Genomic DNA, 19,613 nt, shown 5'->3' on the forward strand with positions numbered 1-19,613 from the left:
AATTTCTGTCACATCTTGAGTATAAAAGACAATAAAATATGGAATTTCAAAGGTTTGTCCAAGGAAAATATTTTTCTTCTTTACACTCACATATTTCTTCTGAACTGAAATAAAATATCCCACATATAAGCAATTATTTTTTTTTGCTGAGCAACAGATTTATTATTCATTTACTAGAAAAACATGTTTAGCACAAAGAGAGGTTACGTAGAAAGATAAAAACGTAACAGTTCCAGATATTCACTGATTTTTGAAAAAGACATTTCTCAATTTGTAGAATGTATAAACACAGACATGAAAAATACCAACATCACATTTTTTAAAAATTGGCAAGAACACTTGGCCTTAATAAAAATAAAATTAAAATGGTAACTTTGGAAACACTGCATTCTGTGAGATGTGTCCACGTTCCTTCTGGAAAAATCTACATGTTGGTTCCAAATCATATTTATCTATAGGAGTAATTTGAATACAGTGAATATTTAAACCCAGCTATGTCAAGAGGAGAAACAATAACCACAGGCATTAGGTCAGGAAAGAACTGAGCTTTTAATATAGACATTCTTATTTTAAAAACTCCAGGTGCATTCAGAGTAGTCTTAGTGATTGTATTAACAATGGCTAAAGTTGGAAGTGATGAAATTTTCAGTTGCCTTAGATTGCTATTAACATTACTTATCTTAAAATTTCTGAGTCCAGGTTTTTATTGTATGTAATTAAGTTCCATTTTTTTTTCCATCTCTGTAACAACCCTTAAGGAGATAAGAACTTGGAAAGCTAGAAGAGTAAGGAAAATAGTAACAAAAGGACCAATATGTGGAGAGAGAGATAAATGAATACAATAATTTAATTCAACCAGCATTCATTATTATTCAAATGGCATTCTACAGAGGTTTACAAAGACAGAATGGGGACACAAGGGCCAAACTCCATGAACTTAAAATCCAAGCAGGGAGACATTACATTCTACTTATGTGATTCAAATAACAGGATTAAAAAAACGAAGGTAAAACAATACCGCAGGTGCATCATAGCGCATGCCAAAATGCTGAGAAAAACTGGTGTCATCAAAAGAGACAGCCATTTTCTCCAAAGAGAAAATGTCTGTGTGATTACACTCTGAGGGAAGTGTAGAATTTGGCACAGGAACCCCAGACAGAAGAATAGTATAAGATAACTAGAGTGGAAACAGGAAGCCAGGAATAAACTCAGAGAAGACCTGAAAAGGAGGACAGGAGGCAAAGTGCGTAAGGGAATGAAGGACCTGGAACATACGGCCAAGGCATCAGAGTCTGATTCAAAAGGGAGTAAGAAGCCACTGTTGGTTTTTAAATAAGAAAGGAGCTTCAGAAATATTCAGATGTTGTGTCTCCAACCATCTCTTGGGTTGAATGAAAATGTGATCAAAATCATGTTTGCATATACATGGCTGATTTGGTCTTTACTCTGGAGGCGCCATGATCGACATATATGTGGTTTTTATGACGAAGCTAGATTTAAAGAACCTGGTAATCTAGCAAGCTCGCTTTTTCATAAACTGACATTTAAGGCATTTATAGTTGACTATGCTGGAAATTCTCAAAAAGATGATTCCCCCAAATTTATTCCCAAATGATCAACTAAAAGAATGCATGTAGTACTATAGAGTGAATTGTGTCCCCCTAAATCTCATATTTTGCATAAGTTCTATCCTCCAGTGTGAGAGTATTTGGAGATGGGGCCTTTGGGAAATAATTAGGTTTAGATGGAGTCATGAGGGTGGAGCTCTTTTGAGGGGTTCAGTGCCCTTATAAGAAGAGACAGTGGACAACTTCCTTTCTATGTCTCTGCCACCTGAAGACAGAGGGAGAGGGTGGTTATCTGCAAGACAGGAACAGAGCCCTCACCAAGTGCTGAATCTGCCAGCACCTTGATCTTGGACTTCCCAGCCTCCAGAGCCGTAAGAAATAAATTCCAGTTGTTTAGGCTACCCAGTCTAGGATATTTTGTTATGACACCTCAAGCCAACTAATACACTTATGCCATTATAAACATTTCAGACACTTCACTGATCCCCTCTCCATGTGCTTCCGTAGATTCTTCCTGGCTTTACCTTTCATGGGTGGCAGGCCAGGGGGTGTTTAGTTAACATCTGTTGGATGCTCTACATATATTATCTAGTTGAATCTTGGTAAGAATATGTGATGCGATGACTTACGGTAAGTATTTCAAGATAGTTTTATTGGAAAAAAGTGATAGAAAATGTACACATTTTATAATCCACAATTAGGAGTCTTCTAAGGAGTATACATATATAACTAATTTGAAATCTGGTAGCCATAGTGGACAATGAAAATAAAACACTCCTTGATAACTTTTCTTAAGGATAATCAATAATTTATTTATCATCACAATTGCCACAATTATCTAGCTACATGACCAATGTCACTACATACCACAGGAAGACTGTCCACCTACACTTCACTGAGACAAAGACAACGGCCATTTATGTGTTAAATGTACAACGGGCTATTAAAAAGAGGTGGTTTTTACGTATAAGACAAGATGTGGCACATGATTTATTAACAGGGTTGATTTTAATACGTATTATGCCAAGAAGCAAGCATAGAAATGTTTTGGCATTGAGTTGTTTTTAAAGTAGAAAATAAGTAAACTAGAGAAATAAATCCAGATCTTAACTTACAATAGATACATTAAAATAGGAAATTAATTGGCTCCTCAGTATTTCTGTTCAAGCTTTTTTTTGTTTTCTTTCCTTTTGTTAGTTTTTTTATATATATATAAATGAGTAATACGAATATATCACAAGTTAAAGAAAGATCTCAGCCAAAAAGAAGGTACCAGCATATGAAAAACAAATGAAAAATTACCAGGTATTTTTGCTTACAAAAAATTTAAACTATAAAGAGTCACAAAATATATATAAAAATGCCACATTGAACGAGGCAATCATACTCTACCCAAACTGGTAGCACCCTCCTAAAATCAGTTGCATCCCATTCATTCGGTCATACAGTGGTGACTGACAAAAAGGCATTATGCACCCGGGTGCCATCAGGAGACTTGGCCCCGTGGGTCATCAGTTCTTGGATTGTCATCCAGTTGTCCAAAATTTTCTTGTTTCTCTTTTTCATCATCTTTTTGTGACTCAGTTCAATGATGTTGATCTCCTTCTTGCCCTCGCTGCCACTCTGGGGGCTCTCCTTAAGACACTCCAAGCGGCTCCGCATCATGAACTCCCGGCGCCGACGCTGCTCTTTGGCGCGAACCAGGTGCTGCTTTCTCTCCTCTTTGCTCCAGTAGCGGCCCATTTTCAGCTCGCTCATGGTGTCATCATCCGTCGTCATGCCACTGCGCTCCTCCTTGATCTTTAAGGCACGTTCCCTCAGAATCCGGTCTCGCACCGGTCTCTTGGTGATGTACCGCGTCCCGTCGCTCCGGATTTTCACCTTCCATTCCATCTTGGGCTCGGAACACTTCTGGGGCTCCTTGCACATGCTCACTAAACTCAGCTGGCTCTGCGCATACTCGACTGCGGATTTCTGCTGAATTAACTGCATGTAGCTTTGATAATGGCGGGCATGTGCTGGGATGTTTGCGTACCTGTAGGAGGAGCTGTGGTAAGGAGAGAGGTAAGGGATGTGCTCGCTGCTGGTTTTCTCGTGCTCGGAAACCTTGCTGCTTTCGGAAATCTTCTCCTTGGCCTCCGCGCTGCAGCCTTGTTCGATGGTTTTGGCTTTGGTGGAGGTCGACTCTTTACTGCTCTGTCCGGAAGAAGACGGACTGGCGGCCATTGTGCTTCTCAGGTTTTTCTTATTGGTGAGGTTGATCATTCTGGGAAGGGAGCTGTCAGGGGAACGGTCCACAGTGAGTGGGGTGCTTCTGCAGCTTTCTGCTGTGTTGTAAGCACTGGAACTGTCCTTGTCCGACTTCTCTGGGTGTTCGATGATGTCGTCTAGTTTCCCCCGTGGCATATCCATGCTGGTGTTATAATTCCGGAATCCTCCATCGTGCAAAGCCCAGATGTCTCCATACGGGTCTGTCGCTTTCTGGAGCCTGTGCGCCTGCATGATATTCTGGCACTCCAGTTCAATGTTTCTTAGTTCTTCGTTAAGCAACTGTAGCTCGTGCTCCACTCCCTCTTGTTCCCCTTGATGGCATTCTATTGTGCTGCTCGAGTAATACAGGTCATACTCTCCATGGTTTCGAATCTTGCATTTGAGCTCCAAGAGCTGTCGGAATCTTTCACACTCCTCGTCCGGGTTGCCAAGGCAGTCGGAGTCAATGTATTCGCCAGACACGAAGCTCTCGTTGCACTGAAGCTCAACGCTTCCCAGAGTGTCTTGGCTCTGCCCCAGCTCTCTTGTGCTCTTCAAAGATGTGCTGTTGGGATCCTCGGCTGCGTTCTCCTGCTCTGAGCTCTCATCATTCCGCAAGCTTTCATCCGTGCGCCCTACCCCGCTGTCCTTCTCATGGTTGTTGGAGGACGATGTTGCCGTGTCTGTTGTGCCTTCTTCTTCTTCTTGTTTTTTTGGCTGAGAAAATAAAGTGCAGAGATCAAACAAAACCCGTTATTTAAAAAAAACAAAAAAAAAAAAACAAAAAACAAAACAAAACACAGGTTGTTGCAAAACTTGCTTGAAAAAAATGATGCTTCTTGGCAAAGATGTGGTTCCTAGAAAGAGGTTCCAATTTTAGTACCCTTAACCATTTCAGAAATAAAGACATTTCGCTCAAGGCAGCTTTTTATGAACTGAAATAAAGAAAACCAAAACTGCTTAGAGACTTGACTTGGGGTTAAATAGGCCACATTTTAATAAGTGATTCTTACGTTAAGGTTCTCTCCTACTTGGAAAACTGGCAGGAAGTTGTGTAAATGAGGTGATTGTATGAGTCTCTGAGGTGGTAACACAGAAAAGGATGAGTGAGACAGGTGGTCTAAATGGTCTTCTGCAGTGTGGAGGCCTGGAGTTCTGAAGCCAAGTCACCTTATTATGAGGATTTTTTCCCTGAACTTCAAGCTCAGAAGAAACTTCGCTGATCTATGACACACTGGTTATGGTAAGTCAGACAGCACAGTATCGCAGGGATAGGTTAGTACTGAAGCCTCGGTCCTTCTTTCTATCGATGAGGAACTTTAAGCCCAGATGGAATCAGTTTATGAGTGACTCAGAGAGAGGTAGAAAAGGCCAGTGCTATTCCCCAGAATCAGGATTTCTTCCATGTCCGGGATGCCATTTCCTGCATAGGTACCCTGACCTCAGTGCCTCTCCAGATCACATTGCTCAAAAGCAACAAAATCATCTCAGGACTGCTTTGGGTTACTTAAAAGTATTTTTCTACTCTCAACCGGAACTTCCTTCAGATGTGAATTTTATTCTTCTCAGAGTAAAGTGGCAGTTCTCATGAAAATCGGAGAAGCACTGATTGCCAGACAAGGGCATTGTATCACAAAAATATATTTTTGACATATTTGTGAATACGGACTCATATGTACACTTTATTCCTTGATAGTTTACAGCTTTCATGTAGAACAATTCACTGTTGCTATCCTAAGAGGATGCTTATGTAATTCTTTCTCTGTGAAGAGGGTAAAATTATTTTTTCCTCCATCATGTATCATATACAAGTCTACATGGCAATTTCTACATTGTATTTCCTTTATATGTAAACTTACCATTTTATGTAAATATTTCCCTCTAGCAGGTGTAATTATACAATTAAATATAATTAAGTCTGTTAGTGTTAAAGAAGGACAGAAAGCATGAGAAAAGGTATTAAAAAACAGACGTGAAAGAGTCTATCAAGAAAATTGCTTTATTTTCTCCCACAGAAAGCAGAACAAAACATCACATAAACTGCAGAGGAGAGAACATGACCATGTATAATGTTATTTAAGGATTCCCTGTCTTTCCCTAAAATAGTTTTCCTCATTTTTTGAAAATATGTTGAAATTTTATATGTCATATTGATAAAAAAATAATATTCTAAATAAGTAATTGTGATTAACAGTGGAGCGCTTGAAATATTTGTATGGTCCTTGCTTATAAGCTGACAATAGAAATCTGATGTGGTGACATTCACACTTGCCATAGCCCCTCCAGAGGTTATTATTGATATTGGACATCTGAGTGGATACACCACATTATTTACACTTATATTTTTTCAACAGCAATGAGTTTAAAAATATAAAAAAAGCTAGTGTTTTTTGTTTTTGTTTTTGTTTTTTGTTTTTTTTTTTAGTCTTTTTATGTGGAGTGCCAAGGATATAGATAAATTATGCCAGGGGAGGTGTTCCACAATGTGTCAACAGCAACCCTAACACCAAGGATAGTATGGGAAGTGAAACTTTCATGTGTACATGGATTTTAGTTTTGAAGTACAGATATACGTTTTCTTTTTTTAATCAAATTCCCTTTTCTTTAGTCACTGGTTTATAAGCAAGTATGAAAATAAAAAAAGCGTTTTCCATTCCCAAACCTAGACTTCCTAGTTTCTAATATAATGCCCCTTTCTCATTTATCCTTTCCCTATGGAATTATTATGGTGACAGGCAATGCTTCTACCAAGACATTTCTCATGTAGTATTATTGTTTATTAGGGCACAGACTTTTAAAGGTTTCTGTCCTTCTTATCAGTTTTCAGTCTCATGCAGAAGAAAAATTTCCACACAATGAAAATCTAACCTCAGGGACATCTAGTGTTACCTCAAAAGACCTAGCATTTGTATTACGTCTGATGAGTAGGCAGCATTTGACACCATATCACTTCACCTGGACAGGTTTCTCCCTTCTTTCTTTATTCCAACATCCCCCTGTCAATTCTGTATCAGGTCACATTTTGTATCTAAGAGAGAAAAAGCCTGAAGCAAGGACTTTCTTGCTTGTAACCAGCAGCTGCCACCAAAAAATATCTTTATTTGTGGCCAGCGTTGAAGTCATACATAAAAATTCCATCTGTCTTACCTATATTGAAAAGCAATCACCACAGTAGCAACATTGCTCGTGAGCATGAACTACAGTTTGTGAACTGGCCAATGAGCGTCTGTGCTCAGCACAGAGTAGAGCACACATGGCTTTGACACTTAGTCTGCGACGAAATGATTTATTTAATATACGGGCCTGTGCCCATACACACATGCATCCATCTCTGTTGTGGAAAGCTAACATGGCCATATTTTCCATCGTGCAGCTTGGTAAAGTGATCAGATGTTTGTGCTTCATGTCCCTAAGTGCAACTGTCCAGGATTTTTAAAAAAACTATTTAAAAAAAAAAAAACCACAACAAAACACCCAAAAAACTATCTTTTATAATGTGTTAAGAATTCATGTTGAGACCAGGGTGATAAGGATAAGGATAATCCTATAAACTGACAGCAGAAGCGTTCACGAAATTATACCAGGCAGATGACTGACATGAACTCAACATAAAAAATCTCGGATACACTGATCTTGTCTGGGCACCTGGGTGGCTCAGTGGGTTAAGCCGCTGCCTTCGGCTCAGGTCATGATCTCAGGGTCCTGGGATCGAGTCCCGCATCGGGCTCTCTGCTCGGCAGGGAGCCTGCTTCCCTCTCTCTCACTGCCTGCCTCTCTGTCTACTTGTGATCTCGGACTGTCAAATAAATAAAAAAAAAAAAAAATCTAAAAAAAAAAAAAATCTCGGATACACTGATCTTGTTTTTACCCATAGGAACAACGACAATCACAAAAGAGTACCAAGACTCAGTCTGCTACAGGCCCCTCTGTAACCTTGCACCAGCAGTGAATTAATTAAGAGCAAAAACTTTGCTCATTTTAATTTGTATGCTCAGGATCAAGTGTGGTGCTTGGGACACATGAGGAGCTCAGCATTTTTGGCTGAATGATTATGTGACCCTAAGGCGAGATGATATCAATGATCTCAAATAGTGCGACTCCTGTTGAGAAGTACATAGGTAGGGCCATGATACCACAAACATAAATAAGAGTGATGGCTTACATCATGTCATCATCGTCTTATACTTGCCTAACTATTCAAATAGACACATTAATATTTTAAATTATAAAATTAATTTTGGGGAGGGGGGTAGCTCATGGAATATAGTTTCTCTCTGGCTGGCATATTGAAAAGCAACGCATATTTTTGCCTTTAAATTTCTGAATGAGGTCGAACAGTGCCCGGGTCAACATTTGAATCTTGCTGTACTCTGGCAACAATGGTCCCTAAGCTTTCCAAGCTAGAAAGATCTTAATAGAAAAACATTGTATTTATTCCCTCTGCTTCATTTGAGATGCCCATCTGCTCTAGAAAAATTACCATTACAGAGGTGTTTGATCAAACCCTTTGATTTTGTTTTTACTCCATTTATGGTTCTATATTAAGAAAAAAAAAAAAACAGCAACGTTTCAAATGATGTAGGTCAAGTCGTTGGCCGTACCTGCTCCACCTCGTTGGCTGTGCCCTGCATTGCTTCATTATGCTGTTCTTCCAGCATCTCTAAGTTTAACTCCTCTAAGAATTCATTTCTTTCATCTTCCAACCAGCCTTCATCCAGCTGCAAAAGAATACATTAGTACATTACATTAGTTTAGTGCGAGCTCATGCTAAAAGAGGGTAAACTTAAATGGCGATGCCTGACCAGTTCCTTTTATGATAATGATTCTCTTCAGAATACCAGCCTCTAGTAAGTTCACCTCTCAGAAGGAAGAAAAGGTGATTAAAAAAAAAATTGGACGCAGATGCCTTTTATCCTTTCCTGAAACAGAGCTACAGATTTTCTCTCATAACCAAGTAGATCTCACAGCATAGAACATTACCGTCTTTCAGAATATATGAAAAGCATATTGCATAATCCACAGCTGTCACGCTCATTACCTCCAACAGTGCCCGTATTAAAGCACTGCAAAGGTACTAATAGGGCCATGAGACAATTGGGCTTTTTTCCTTAACAACAACCCCCAATGAGACTGCATACAAAGTGTTCCCCACCCCCAGAACACACCGATGCTACCCTCATCCTGCTTTTTTATCTTTAGGCAGATGGCTTCCAAGTTAACAAGATGGCTGCACGCCACAAACACAGACATTTATTTGATCTGGGGGGAAGAACAGAAAAATTCTAAAATATTCTTCTCAAAAAAAAAAAAAAAAGTAAGGCTATGCCATGTCTATTTTGATTCATTTTTTAGGTCGAATTGCAAAAAAATATATATATCTGAGATGTTGCATCTAAAGGGAGTGGAGCAGTGTGGAGCACGCAGGGTTTTGTTTGTGGGCTCAGGATCCAAGTATTCTGGTGGGAGTCTTACACAAATTAAACTGAATAAATCCTTTCGGCTTCTCAATACAAAGTGAAGTGGGAAACCTTGCTAAAATGATGAGTGTTGACAGTCAATACAGATAATTTGCCTCAAAGTGGATTTCTGGAGCTGGATTACATAAATTAGCTGTCTATGCTGATTAAATTAACTGAATTACGGTCCATGTTCTGTTTTACTCTGTGTTAAAAGAAACAGCAGCTTTCTAATGAGCCGAAATTGACAATATAGTTGACCCTTGAACAACAGGGGTTTGAACTACGTGGGTCCACTTACATGCGGATTTTTTTTTTTAATACAGTACAGTACTCTAAATCTCTTTTCCTTATGCTTTTCTTAATAACATTTTTTTTCTCTAGCTTACTAGGCTGTAAGAATAGTCTATAATACATGTGACATATAAAAATATGTTATTGGAGTGTTTATGTTATTCGTAAGATTTCCGATCATCAGTAGGCTACTAGCAGTTAAGTTTTTGGGGAGTCAGAAGTTACAGGCCAATTTCTGACTGGGTGGGGGTTTTGGCTCTCTAAATCCCTGCATTGTTCAAGGCTCAGCTGTAGTTTGAGGGATTTTCACCACCCAGCAATGGCAAAATAAGCTCTTAAGGGTAAATGAAACTGTAACACTTGAAAAGAAAACAAACTCTGAGAGGACATTAAGTTGCACTGGAAAATGCATTCGCATATATGCTTCATATTCCTTAATATGAAGGTAGTTGTAAGTTTCTTGATATTTATTACAGGCTGCCTAGAATTTAAATTACTCAAATTTGACTGAGGCCAAAGTGCAGACACATTTACTCATCCTCATTTATCTTAATGTAGCCTGAATAACCAAGTTCTACCTCACTGACTTTGATATGCAGATGAACTATGAAAATTAAACTGACTAAAAATTCAAATTCAGTTTATAATTGTTTAAGTTTTACATCCTTTTTTTCTTTAAGATTTTATTTATTTATTTGACACACACACACACACACACACACACACAGACTGCATGCAAGCACAAGCAGGGAGAGCTGCAGAGGGAGAGTGAGAAGTAGGCTCCCCCTGAGCAGGGAGCCTGACTTGGGGCTCGAGCCCAGGACCCTGAGATCATGACCTAAGCTGAAGGCAGAGGCTTAACCCACTGAGCTACCCAGGTGAACCAATTTTACATTTTTTAATCCCTTGTAAATTTTATGAAGCCAAAAACTCCAGACTCCAAAAGAAATTATGTAGAGCTACAAATGTTACTTTTTATAAGCACACCAAGGGATTTTTCTTTAATCAGGTCAAAACAAAATATTTGCTTGCACAGAGCTAGTGAATAATGGAACAGAGTCTTCTGAAATTTAAATGAAGGGGTGGGAAAGATAAGGAGAACAAACTGTAGAAATTAAGGATTTCCTATAACTCTTTTCTTATTAGCTAATCCCACAGATCCTTGGGTGTTACCTGTAGTCAGCCTACATCTATTTCGACAAGTCTTTTGGCTGGAGGTATACACAGCACAGTGAGTGAGTCACCTCCTTTCCCTCTTGTATTTCCCTTTCCGCTGAAATAAGCATTCATGGTAGTCTGAGTTTCAGACTCCGCCTCAGGCGGACCTTTCCCTGGAGCTGAGCCTGCAGGAAAATGGGGCTCTCTTTATGAAACGGAGATCTGTCTGCACAGCAGTGGAACACACGTGCCATTTCAGAGAAAGGAACTATCTGCATTGTCTCTGGAGTAGTGTTTACAAGTTCTTATGAGAGCCCTCTCTGCCCCAATGTCCCAAGGGGAAGAGGACAGAATAGCAATATCTATAATGGTCTAAGGAAGAAAATGAAAGAAAGTTGACAGGGAATGAAAGAAATGAGTTATTTAAAAATATTGCGCAGATGTATAAGACTGCCCCCAGCAAATCTGTAGATCATTTCCAAGAATGTAGAGAGTATCTGAAATATTAAGAAAGGAAAACGCCTAGAAAAAGTGCACAAGAAACTTCCACACTTTGACGAGTAAAATTCATTTGCAAAAAATACCATAATAAGATACATTAAAATTGATAAAAAATATAGGTGATATAAAGGCAAGGTTTTCTTGGATTTTTTTCTTGCCATTTTATAGCATGTACTGCTTAAATTACATTTTTAAAATATGGTGTGAAGATCCATTTTCTTTCTTTATTTTTCTAGAAATCTGATTTTCTAAATGCAATTAGCTTTCTTCCAGTGTCATGAGGCTTCTTTAGGATCAAGGGGCTGAAGCAGATCCTGATTTTGACAGGACAGAGTATCCTGCAGTCAGACAGCCATCTTTTCTCAACTGTGGAGAGGAAGTCCTGTTTGGAAATTCATCTTCCAACATTGATTCTGTTAGGTCAGGAGTGTAGTCAGATATTTGAAAATTCCACCAGTTCTACCAAGCATATGTATTCTATTAATGATTAACAGGATCTAGTCTTACATCATGAATTTTGATTCTTTCCACAGTCTGTTATAACCGTTCTATGGCATAGTTTCAGGAAATGCTTTAATTCTAAATTAATGAGGTTCTCTAGAAGTTACATGGAAAGGGCAAGGGAAACCACATTATGACATTGAAATACCTTTTCTCTAACAGGGAGGACCCCTGAGTTCTCTTCGGTTTACCATGCATTTCACTAACATATGTTTAACCCCTTTATTTTGTTCTTTTTCAAGAAAATGGGATCAGTGAGACTAAGTGGTTTGCAAAACTTCCACATAATTAGTGAACTTTCATACATTTTCTGTATTCTTAAATTCATTCCTAAACAGGCAGTCCAGCCAGGCGTGTAGGCTCTCTCCCATTCCCGAGACCGCAGCTGTATAACTATACTCTGCCTTGGGCTATAGCAGGCTTTATGGGATCCATTTAGAATGGTCAAGGGCATAAAGGGAATATATGCGGAAAGGGTGATCTTTTATAACCACTATATTCAAGTCAGGATTTAGTCTGACACTGAAATACACTTCCTCAATGTAATTTATAGATAGTATGCAGTTACTGAGTTTGAAAAATATCAGATCAATAACCTGGGAGACAAATGGTGATATAAGGAACTTCACTCAAACGACTGACAGATGGAGAGAATGGTGACAACGTGCTGTCCTTTCTGCATTGTGGTGGGTTATAAAAAGCATATAAAAAGAAGGACCCATAGCACTTTTCTTCCAACATTACCTTTCCTTTACTTTCATGACATCCCCCACTGTTAAAGATAGAAAAAACAATTCCTCCAGAAGCTATCTGCTTGTTTTTGACTGGACAGATGTTTTTATCACACTACACTTGGGAAAAATTCCTTCATTATACTTGGAACTACACCATGCTACGTGGGTCACTTTATTTGATAAAGTTCTTCTACAAAGATTTAAGTTGATAGTTGGATGCACTAATGTTTCTCTCGTTAGAGATTCTTTCAAGATACCTTAATATGCCAATTAAGTATTTTTAGATAGAGACCTAAAGCAAGGATCCAGACAGAATTTAGAATCATGTGAAGTGAACCATTTTTCATTTACGAATTCATTCAAATAACTTGCAAGTGGAAGGAGAGAATAATGGTTCCATCTTGTGTACATTTTTCCTTCCTTCTTCTTTTTTTTCCCCCCAAAAAGATAAGTTGATAAGGTTGGTAAGTTAGGAAAGATGACTCTTAATTATGTTTTGCATACTTGGCTTTACCAATAGCCATAGTACTGAGTTGATACAGAACAGCAAATAATGGATGCCAAGTTCAGTCTCAAGATTTCCGATGTCCGCTCTGACCTGAATCTCAGGCCTTGCGACAAGCAGCACGATTCTCTTGCACTCATCGCTAGACAGCAACGCCACTGCTTCTTCTCGATTCTGGACATCTTCCCCATTTATCTAGAAAACAAATGGAAGTGGCACATTAGTTTCCATTTCCACAATGCTGCACACAATAAATGGCAAATATCAGCTCATTTGTGGTGAATGTATGGACAATGAAACTCACACAATGGGCTCATCTTCAGCCCCTCCGTGGTAAGTGCCTTCACTCAATTACGCGCTTACTGTAAGAGCCATATCGATCCCTGAAGGATGGCGGACATCAGAGGAAGCAGTTATGTTCATAAATGTCCAACCTGCGCCCTGGCAACATACATCTAGCAACACAATTAACCAGCCCCTGACAGGTGACGTTCATCTTTCTCCGCTCAGAGTAATGGAAGTGTCACTCTGAGATAATAGTGCTGGGGGAAGCAGGACTGGCAATCCCGCATCTGAAATCCGTCATCCTGCACGTCTGCTACGAGCCAATTAGAGAGCTGCGGTATTATCTCTCACCAGGCAGTGCTCCCAGGCCACTGCTGATTGCATTTTCATTTAATCATCTCATATTTGTGTGGGTCTGACTCAGTTGCCCCAGTCACTCTCAGGGTATCTTTCAGGGCTTCACTAATCAAAAGAAGGACAGTTCATCAGTAACGTCCATATCAATACTCCAGTTCTTTCTAAGATTTATCCATTTCCTCAAACAACAAAACTAATGAAATATCTTATGGCTCATCTCTTAAGTGAACTTAGGTTAAAAAATAAAACACAGAGGAAAAATGGCTTTTTGCAAGAAACCAAGCTTGAGTAAACTTTTGATTAAAAAGACTCTGCTGGAATTCGAAATATAGCTTTTGTCCTTTTTCTAAATTCTACAGACAGAGCAAATAAGGTTTCTGAAGTTTGTATTTTAAGCTACATTTTCATGTTCAAATGTATTTAGCTCTGAGTTAACTTCTTTCTTTGGATATTTTATATTTATTTTATATTATTGATTGTTCAAATCCACAGGGACAGTGAAGGTTTTGATATAGTACAGAATCAAAATGTGCAGAAAGAAGTTTCAATTCAAGAGGTCAAGTAATTATGCCTAAAATAAATATTAATTATTTCAATAAATTACATAGAAAAGGCAGCTATACTGACCAATTTTTCAATAATTAACATCTTTCATTAAGCATTTCTGCTGGAAAGCATGAATTAGACTGCTAAGATTTTATTTTCTTCTTGTGGATCTTTGGGATTTTGGCTGATGCACGAGGGCAGATAAAATTATTGAAATAAGCCCAGGTATCTCAACTCCGGACCACAATAAATGATCCTTAATCCTGGACTCTTATCACACATATGGAGCACAAAGAAAGCAGACAATACGTAATAGTCAAAGGGAGGGGGGCAATCATTCAAACATATATTTTCTTACTCTGATCAAGTAAGTATTGCCTTTGTTTTTCACTTATATATGTAGACAGGAAATTCAGCTTTTACAAGTTTCAAGCACATTTCCTCTTTTGGCAACTCACAATAAAATTCATCAAATTAGAAAACAGAAGCTATGATTCCAAAATGAGAACTAATGACGGGAAAGGGAATTTTGTGGTTTTTCTTAAATATACATCTGAAAAGCTATTTCTATGTTGAATCCAAGGCTTTTTCTCAAATAAAGATAAATTGGCCATGGTGGATTCTACTAAACCTCCCCATCCCCAGTGAAGTGTACTTTGAAAATAATTACTTGAAAATGTTTACTTTCTTTGAGCTTTGGGGGCTTATGTCCATTTCGTAGTAATTCTTAATAGTATATCTGCAGTGTATCTATTTGTCCATTCATTATGGACCTAATCGTCCATCCTCCCTCCATCACCAGGCATGTTGGATGCTGGGGAGATGGAGTTGGGTGCTTTCAGACAGCTTCTCTTCACCTTTTCTGTGCAAAATCTAATGCTCACTATTTTTTTCATTCAAGTATATTCATATAAATTCTTCATCTACATTTCACTTACCATTAACCTAAATACTCTTCATTCATGTCTACTTAATGTTACTATTATGTTTCCTATATTAAATTGCAGGTACTATGGGGTGCCTGGGTGGCTCAGTGGGTTAAAGCCTCTGCCTTCGGATCAGGTCATGATCTCAGGGTCCTGGGATCAAGCCCCACGTCGGGCTCTCTGCTTAGCGGGGAGCCTGCTTCCCCCTCTCTCTCTGCCTGCCTCTCTGCCTACTTGTGATCTCTGTCAAGTAAATAAATAAAATCTTTGAAAAAAAAAAAAGTGCAGGTAATAGTGCCTTTCTCAGAGTGTTCTTGTAAGGGTTAAACGAGTTAATATATCTCGGGTTTAACCAAGGGCCTGGTATCCAGGAAGAGCTCTGAGTTGGCACATGGTACCGTTGATATTTTTGTTGTTGTTACTTCTTATGACTATGACTACTACTATAATTATTTATGTTCATATTTTAATCCTCAGTAAAGATTCTTTTCTTCTAAATAAAGCAAATACAGTGAAATTCATGCACAAGAATTAAATCCACAGTAGCAAACATCTTTCTACTTTAAAAGACATCTCTCTCATATATATTTTTAACTCCTAGAGAACCACCAAGAAACAATATGGTGTGTTTGATTTGCAGTCTCCTTAGGGTTGGTATTCGTCTCTCTCTGTGAACTCCGCACGACCAGAGCTATGGTCTTCAGTCCCAACGTTATGTCCTTGTTCCTGGACGGACAGATCCCATGTTATAGAAACACATTTCCATTCAGAATCCTATGTGAATGTGAAAGGAAATGAATTCGCCACAGAAATCTGGGTTTAAAATGTAATTTATTGTTTCTTTTTCAAAATAAAGGCCACTTTAGCCAATTGGCTGGTAGATCCTATTGAACTCAAGACATTAGTTTGATACCCAGAGTGATACTGGGGCAAGAAATGCAGCCTTGGGTCTCAGCAAAGAATGAAAAGGTCTGAGGAATGGAATCAGATAGAGCTTTCAACCTTCATTTGCTCTTGTTCCTGAAGGATGGCTCATACGGCAGGATTGCTGGTGGGAGAGAGGTTTGCTGTGCCTGAAAACACCAGGCAGACATAAAGGTGAAGGACTCAGAATCACACGGAAGAGATAAGTGAGTGAGTGCGTCACCACGGTTTAATGGAAGGCTTTCATTTTAAGAAAAGAGAGGGAAAGAGAACCAGGAGAAAGGCAACATACAACTTTTGTCATAAATGAGGGAAAACTGTGCCAGAGAGAATATGTCTTGTCTCATTTTCTGTGCATGGCCCTATGTAAATATTGATTTCAAAGCAGATATTGCTTTGGCTTAGAAGAGATTTGTGGCATTACAAAAATAAATCACCCAAAATCTCACTTTAGGCCCAATCTCCTGTATGTGCATATGAGTGTGTATGTACGTGTGTGTGTGTGTGCAAATGTGTACAGGACCCTAAAAGCCTAGAAATGGTTTAATATAGCTTTTTTTTTGCATGAATGTGCCAATTTTTAGGTTTCCTATATTGATGTTCCAGAAGTGGGTCGGCAACTAAAATTCTTGGCATCTGACCACCTATGGAATTTATTTGAAAATGCAGGAGCCTAAGGCAAAAGAGGCATGATGTACTTTAAGTATGCTTATATTTTAGTGTGGAAGGAAGGTGAATAACATACAGAGATATAGAGGTGGACAGAACAGAAATGGGAGGAAAACCGTTATCTAAAGGACAGAAAAGAAAAGTACAGGAACAAAAGCTGGGGACAAGTTTATGCGTAGGGCAGGGATAGAGAGAGAAAGCTCAGTTGGAGTCTTATGGCCCCAGTGCTTGAGTTTTTGCAGGGTTTTGTTTGGGAGGGAGTAATCCTTAGGAACATGACCGACTTTTTTGGCAAACATGAGATTAGTTTGCTGACATAGAATACTGTACGCTTACTGTCCCAAGGAGGAAGTGAGAATATAGCCCTCTGATCATGGAGGTATGTGATCTTTAGTTCCTCCTCTGTGGGGCTCAGAAAAGCCTGTTTTCACTCAGCATTGCAATTTGTGAGAGGACTTCACCATATGAATTCCTGAGGCTACATCTGATACCACAAGCTTGTGGCAATGGCACAGCACACAGAACTGTCAAGTGCTTGCAGGGAAAAAAGCATGTGAGAGTTAAAACTTGTTATCATGAAACCGGGTCATGGTTTTTCTTCTGTACAATCCCTACCTTGGGCCAATCTCGTGTGAGTACCTGTGGGTGGTGTCTCTAGGTGAGGTCATTTAACAGACCCGCAATGTACTACCTTTAGAAAATTTTAGCTACACCATGAGGACAGGACCATAGGAGTACTCTCCTTAGGTCATCATGAACAGGAAATTAAAACCACAATAGCTCTAAAGAGATTGATTTAAATAAAAGCCAGCCAGGAAACTCCAAGGATAAGAAGTAAATCCTCTCTTTCTCCTCCTCTCATCTCCCTGCGACAGGAGTCATTAATTGTTCATTACAGGGTATCCCATAATCTCTTCATCAGCCATATGGGAGCTATTTGTCTGTAGGTACAATTTTGTCACAGTTTTATTTAATATAATTTCACCATCACCCTTAAGACTCTTTGTTTCCTATGTGTGCAAATAGACTTGAATTCTAGGCTTTTTAATGTGACATGTATTTGTTCATTAAATGTGACATATTTGTTGCTGAATATAAAGTAATCAGGCAGACAACAGCATTTTGTCAATCCTGCCGTTGTTTCTTCAGTGAACAACTCCATTAAGGAATGCCTTGTTATCCAGCAAATATTTTATCTGAAAACTTTATCTGCCTCTAATATAGCTGAAAATAAGGAAGTATCAAAACATATAACATGTATATATGAAAATACAATTGATTTATTTCTATCTACCTCTACTCATAGAATGAATTGATGCAATTTTAACCACTATATTTGTAGATCTAGCTTGTGAGAAAGTGGTTAGCTGGAAATCAGGAAAGGAGCCAGTGAGGTTGCTGGAGAAGCTGTCAGATGTGGAGAGTAGATGGTGAGAGAAGACATGACAGCTGGAAGCAGCAAGAAGAAAAGTGACAAAAAAAAAATGTAAGTAACACATCAGAAAATGTGGCCAACCAGGGTGATTTCATATTGTGGCACAAAGTCTTCCAGACGTTTTAACCATTGAGTATTTTATTGTTATTATAGCATCCTGTAATGATTGCTGGGCACAATATGACCTTGAGCATCATGAGAAGGTTATATTCTTTTCAACTGAGTATATTCAACTGTAGATGTTAACAAGGTGAATGATACATTTATAATTGTTTCCAAGTCAAAGTAATAATAATAAAATATGTTTGAAGCTTTCATTATCTGGATAGCACACAAAAATGGTACCCTTGTTTTTTAATGAGGCTACATCAGTAAAGCTTTACTGCAGATTGTATTCATTTATCCTATCACTCTGTCCACTGAATACCTGTTTCATTCATTCATTTATTCATGCATGATTGAGAAAGACACTGAAAGTATGGTAGCAAACAAGACGATGCCTTGGTTTCCAGATTCACTTTCTCTTGCCCTGATAGAGCCTGTGACACAGTCCACTCTGTTTAACTACAGGTTGCCACTTAAGGAGCTATAGGAATACAAGTTATATTCTTGAAGTTTTCTAAAAATTAGTAGGGCCATGAATGACTGCAAATCATACTTTTATTCCTTCCTAACTGGAGTCTTAGGAGCGGTTCCTTGATGAAAAACGAGTTCTGCAGCATCTAGCTAGAGAGGAGCAAGGGTATGCAGTAGAGGTGTGAATCAGTGAGTGGAGCCCTACAGAAAGGGAAGAAAAGGAGAAGGCTGGGCAGGATAACTGTGGTCAGGGCCCCAGGCAGTGCACCACGCCGTGACCATGACAGCGCCCCCTGCATTGTCATCCTCTGTGTGGGCAGCTGTCTTCCTAATTGCATGGGGAGTGCCCCAAATGCCAGGATGGCATCTGGTCTGTTTTCGAAGTCCTGGTTCTAGGCAGAGTGTTGAATCTATTCTTGTTAAAATGCAAAGCAACACTCGTCAAGCATCCACATCTAGGAAGGAGAAGTGGGAGCTGTAGGTTCATCATATGGTCTAAAAGTTATGTAGAATATTTGAACGGTTGATAACTTCCTCAGTTTTTCTTGTGAGTCATCTTCTCAGCTTTGTAGTTGTATGATCAGCAGTAAACTCAAGCCTCGGCTCTAAATTTGGGTTAATCTGGACACACAAGTTGGGGAGCTGTGTGTCTTTCTGCAGCACTCTGTATGGGAAAGGACTCAGAGGAGAGAGAGAGGGTCGAGGCCGGTATAGGAGACAAACTTTGGCATTCAAAGTCATTTCTAATTTGGCCTGGAATTCTTTCCAGCTCCACATCCCCCTTATGTTCCATTTATTATCTTGCTCATTAAACTGAAATTTTGTCAGTCTCTACATTTTCACATAAATCAAATTTCTTCAGACTTCTAGACTTTCAGGTCCTCATGGAACATAGGAATCCATGTTTCCCTAATTTATTCTGGAAGAG

The 19,613-nt window shown here is 38.9% G+C and overlaps 1 protein-coding gene across 4 annotated transcripts in view; it reads right to left on the reverse strand.

The window, feature by feature from the left end:
• Nucleotides 1-2,083: 2,083 nt before the first annotated feature.
• Nucleotides 2,084-19,613, reverse strand: part of PDZRN4 (PDZ domain containing ring finger 4) — a 347,693-nt gene continuing 330,163 nt past the window's right edge. For all 4 annotated transcript variants that reach the window (XM_032877016.1, XM_032877017.1, XM_032877018.1 and 1 more), the window contains 3 exons: nucleotides 13,061-13,162; nucleotides 8,420-8,536; nucleotides 2,084-4,535 (listed from right to left, as the gene is read on the reverse strand). In XM_032877016.1, the coding sequence (XP_032732907.1) occupies nucleotides 3,009-4,535; nucleotides 8,420-8,536; nucleotides 13,061-13,162 (1,746 nt within the window). In that variant the 3' untranslated portion in view covers nucleotides 2,084-3,008. The remainder of the gene's footprint in view (nucleotides 4,536-8,419; nucleotides 8,537-13,060; nucleotides 13,163-19,613) is intronic.

The sequence above is a fragment of the Lontra canadensis genome, unplaced genomic scaffold, assembly GCF_010015895.1.
Source record: "Lontra canadensis isolate GAN:19392208 unplaced genomic scaffold, GSC_riverotter_1.0 scaffold59, whole genome shotgun sequence".
Lineage (NCBI taxonomy): Eukaryota > Metazoa > Chordata > Mammalia > Carnivora > Mustelidae > Lontra > Lontra canadensis.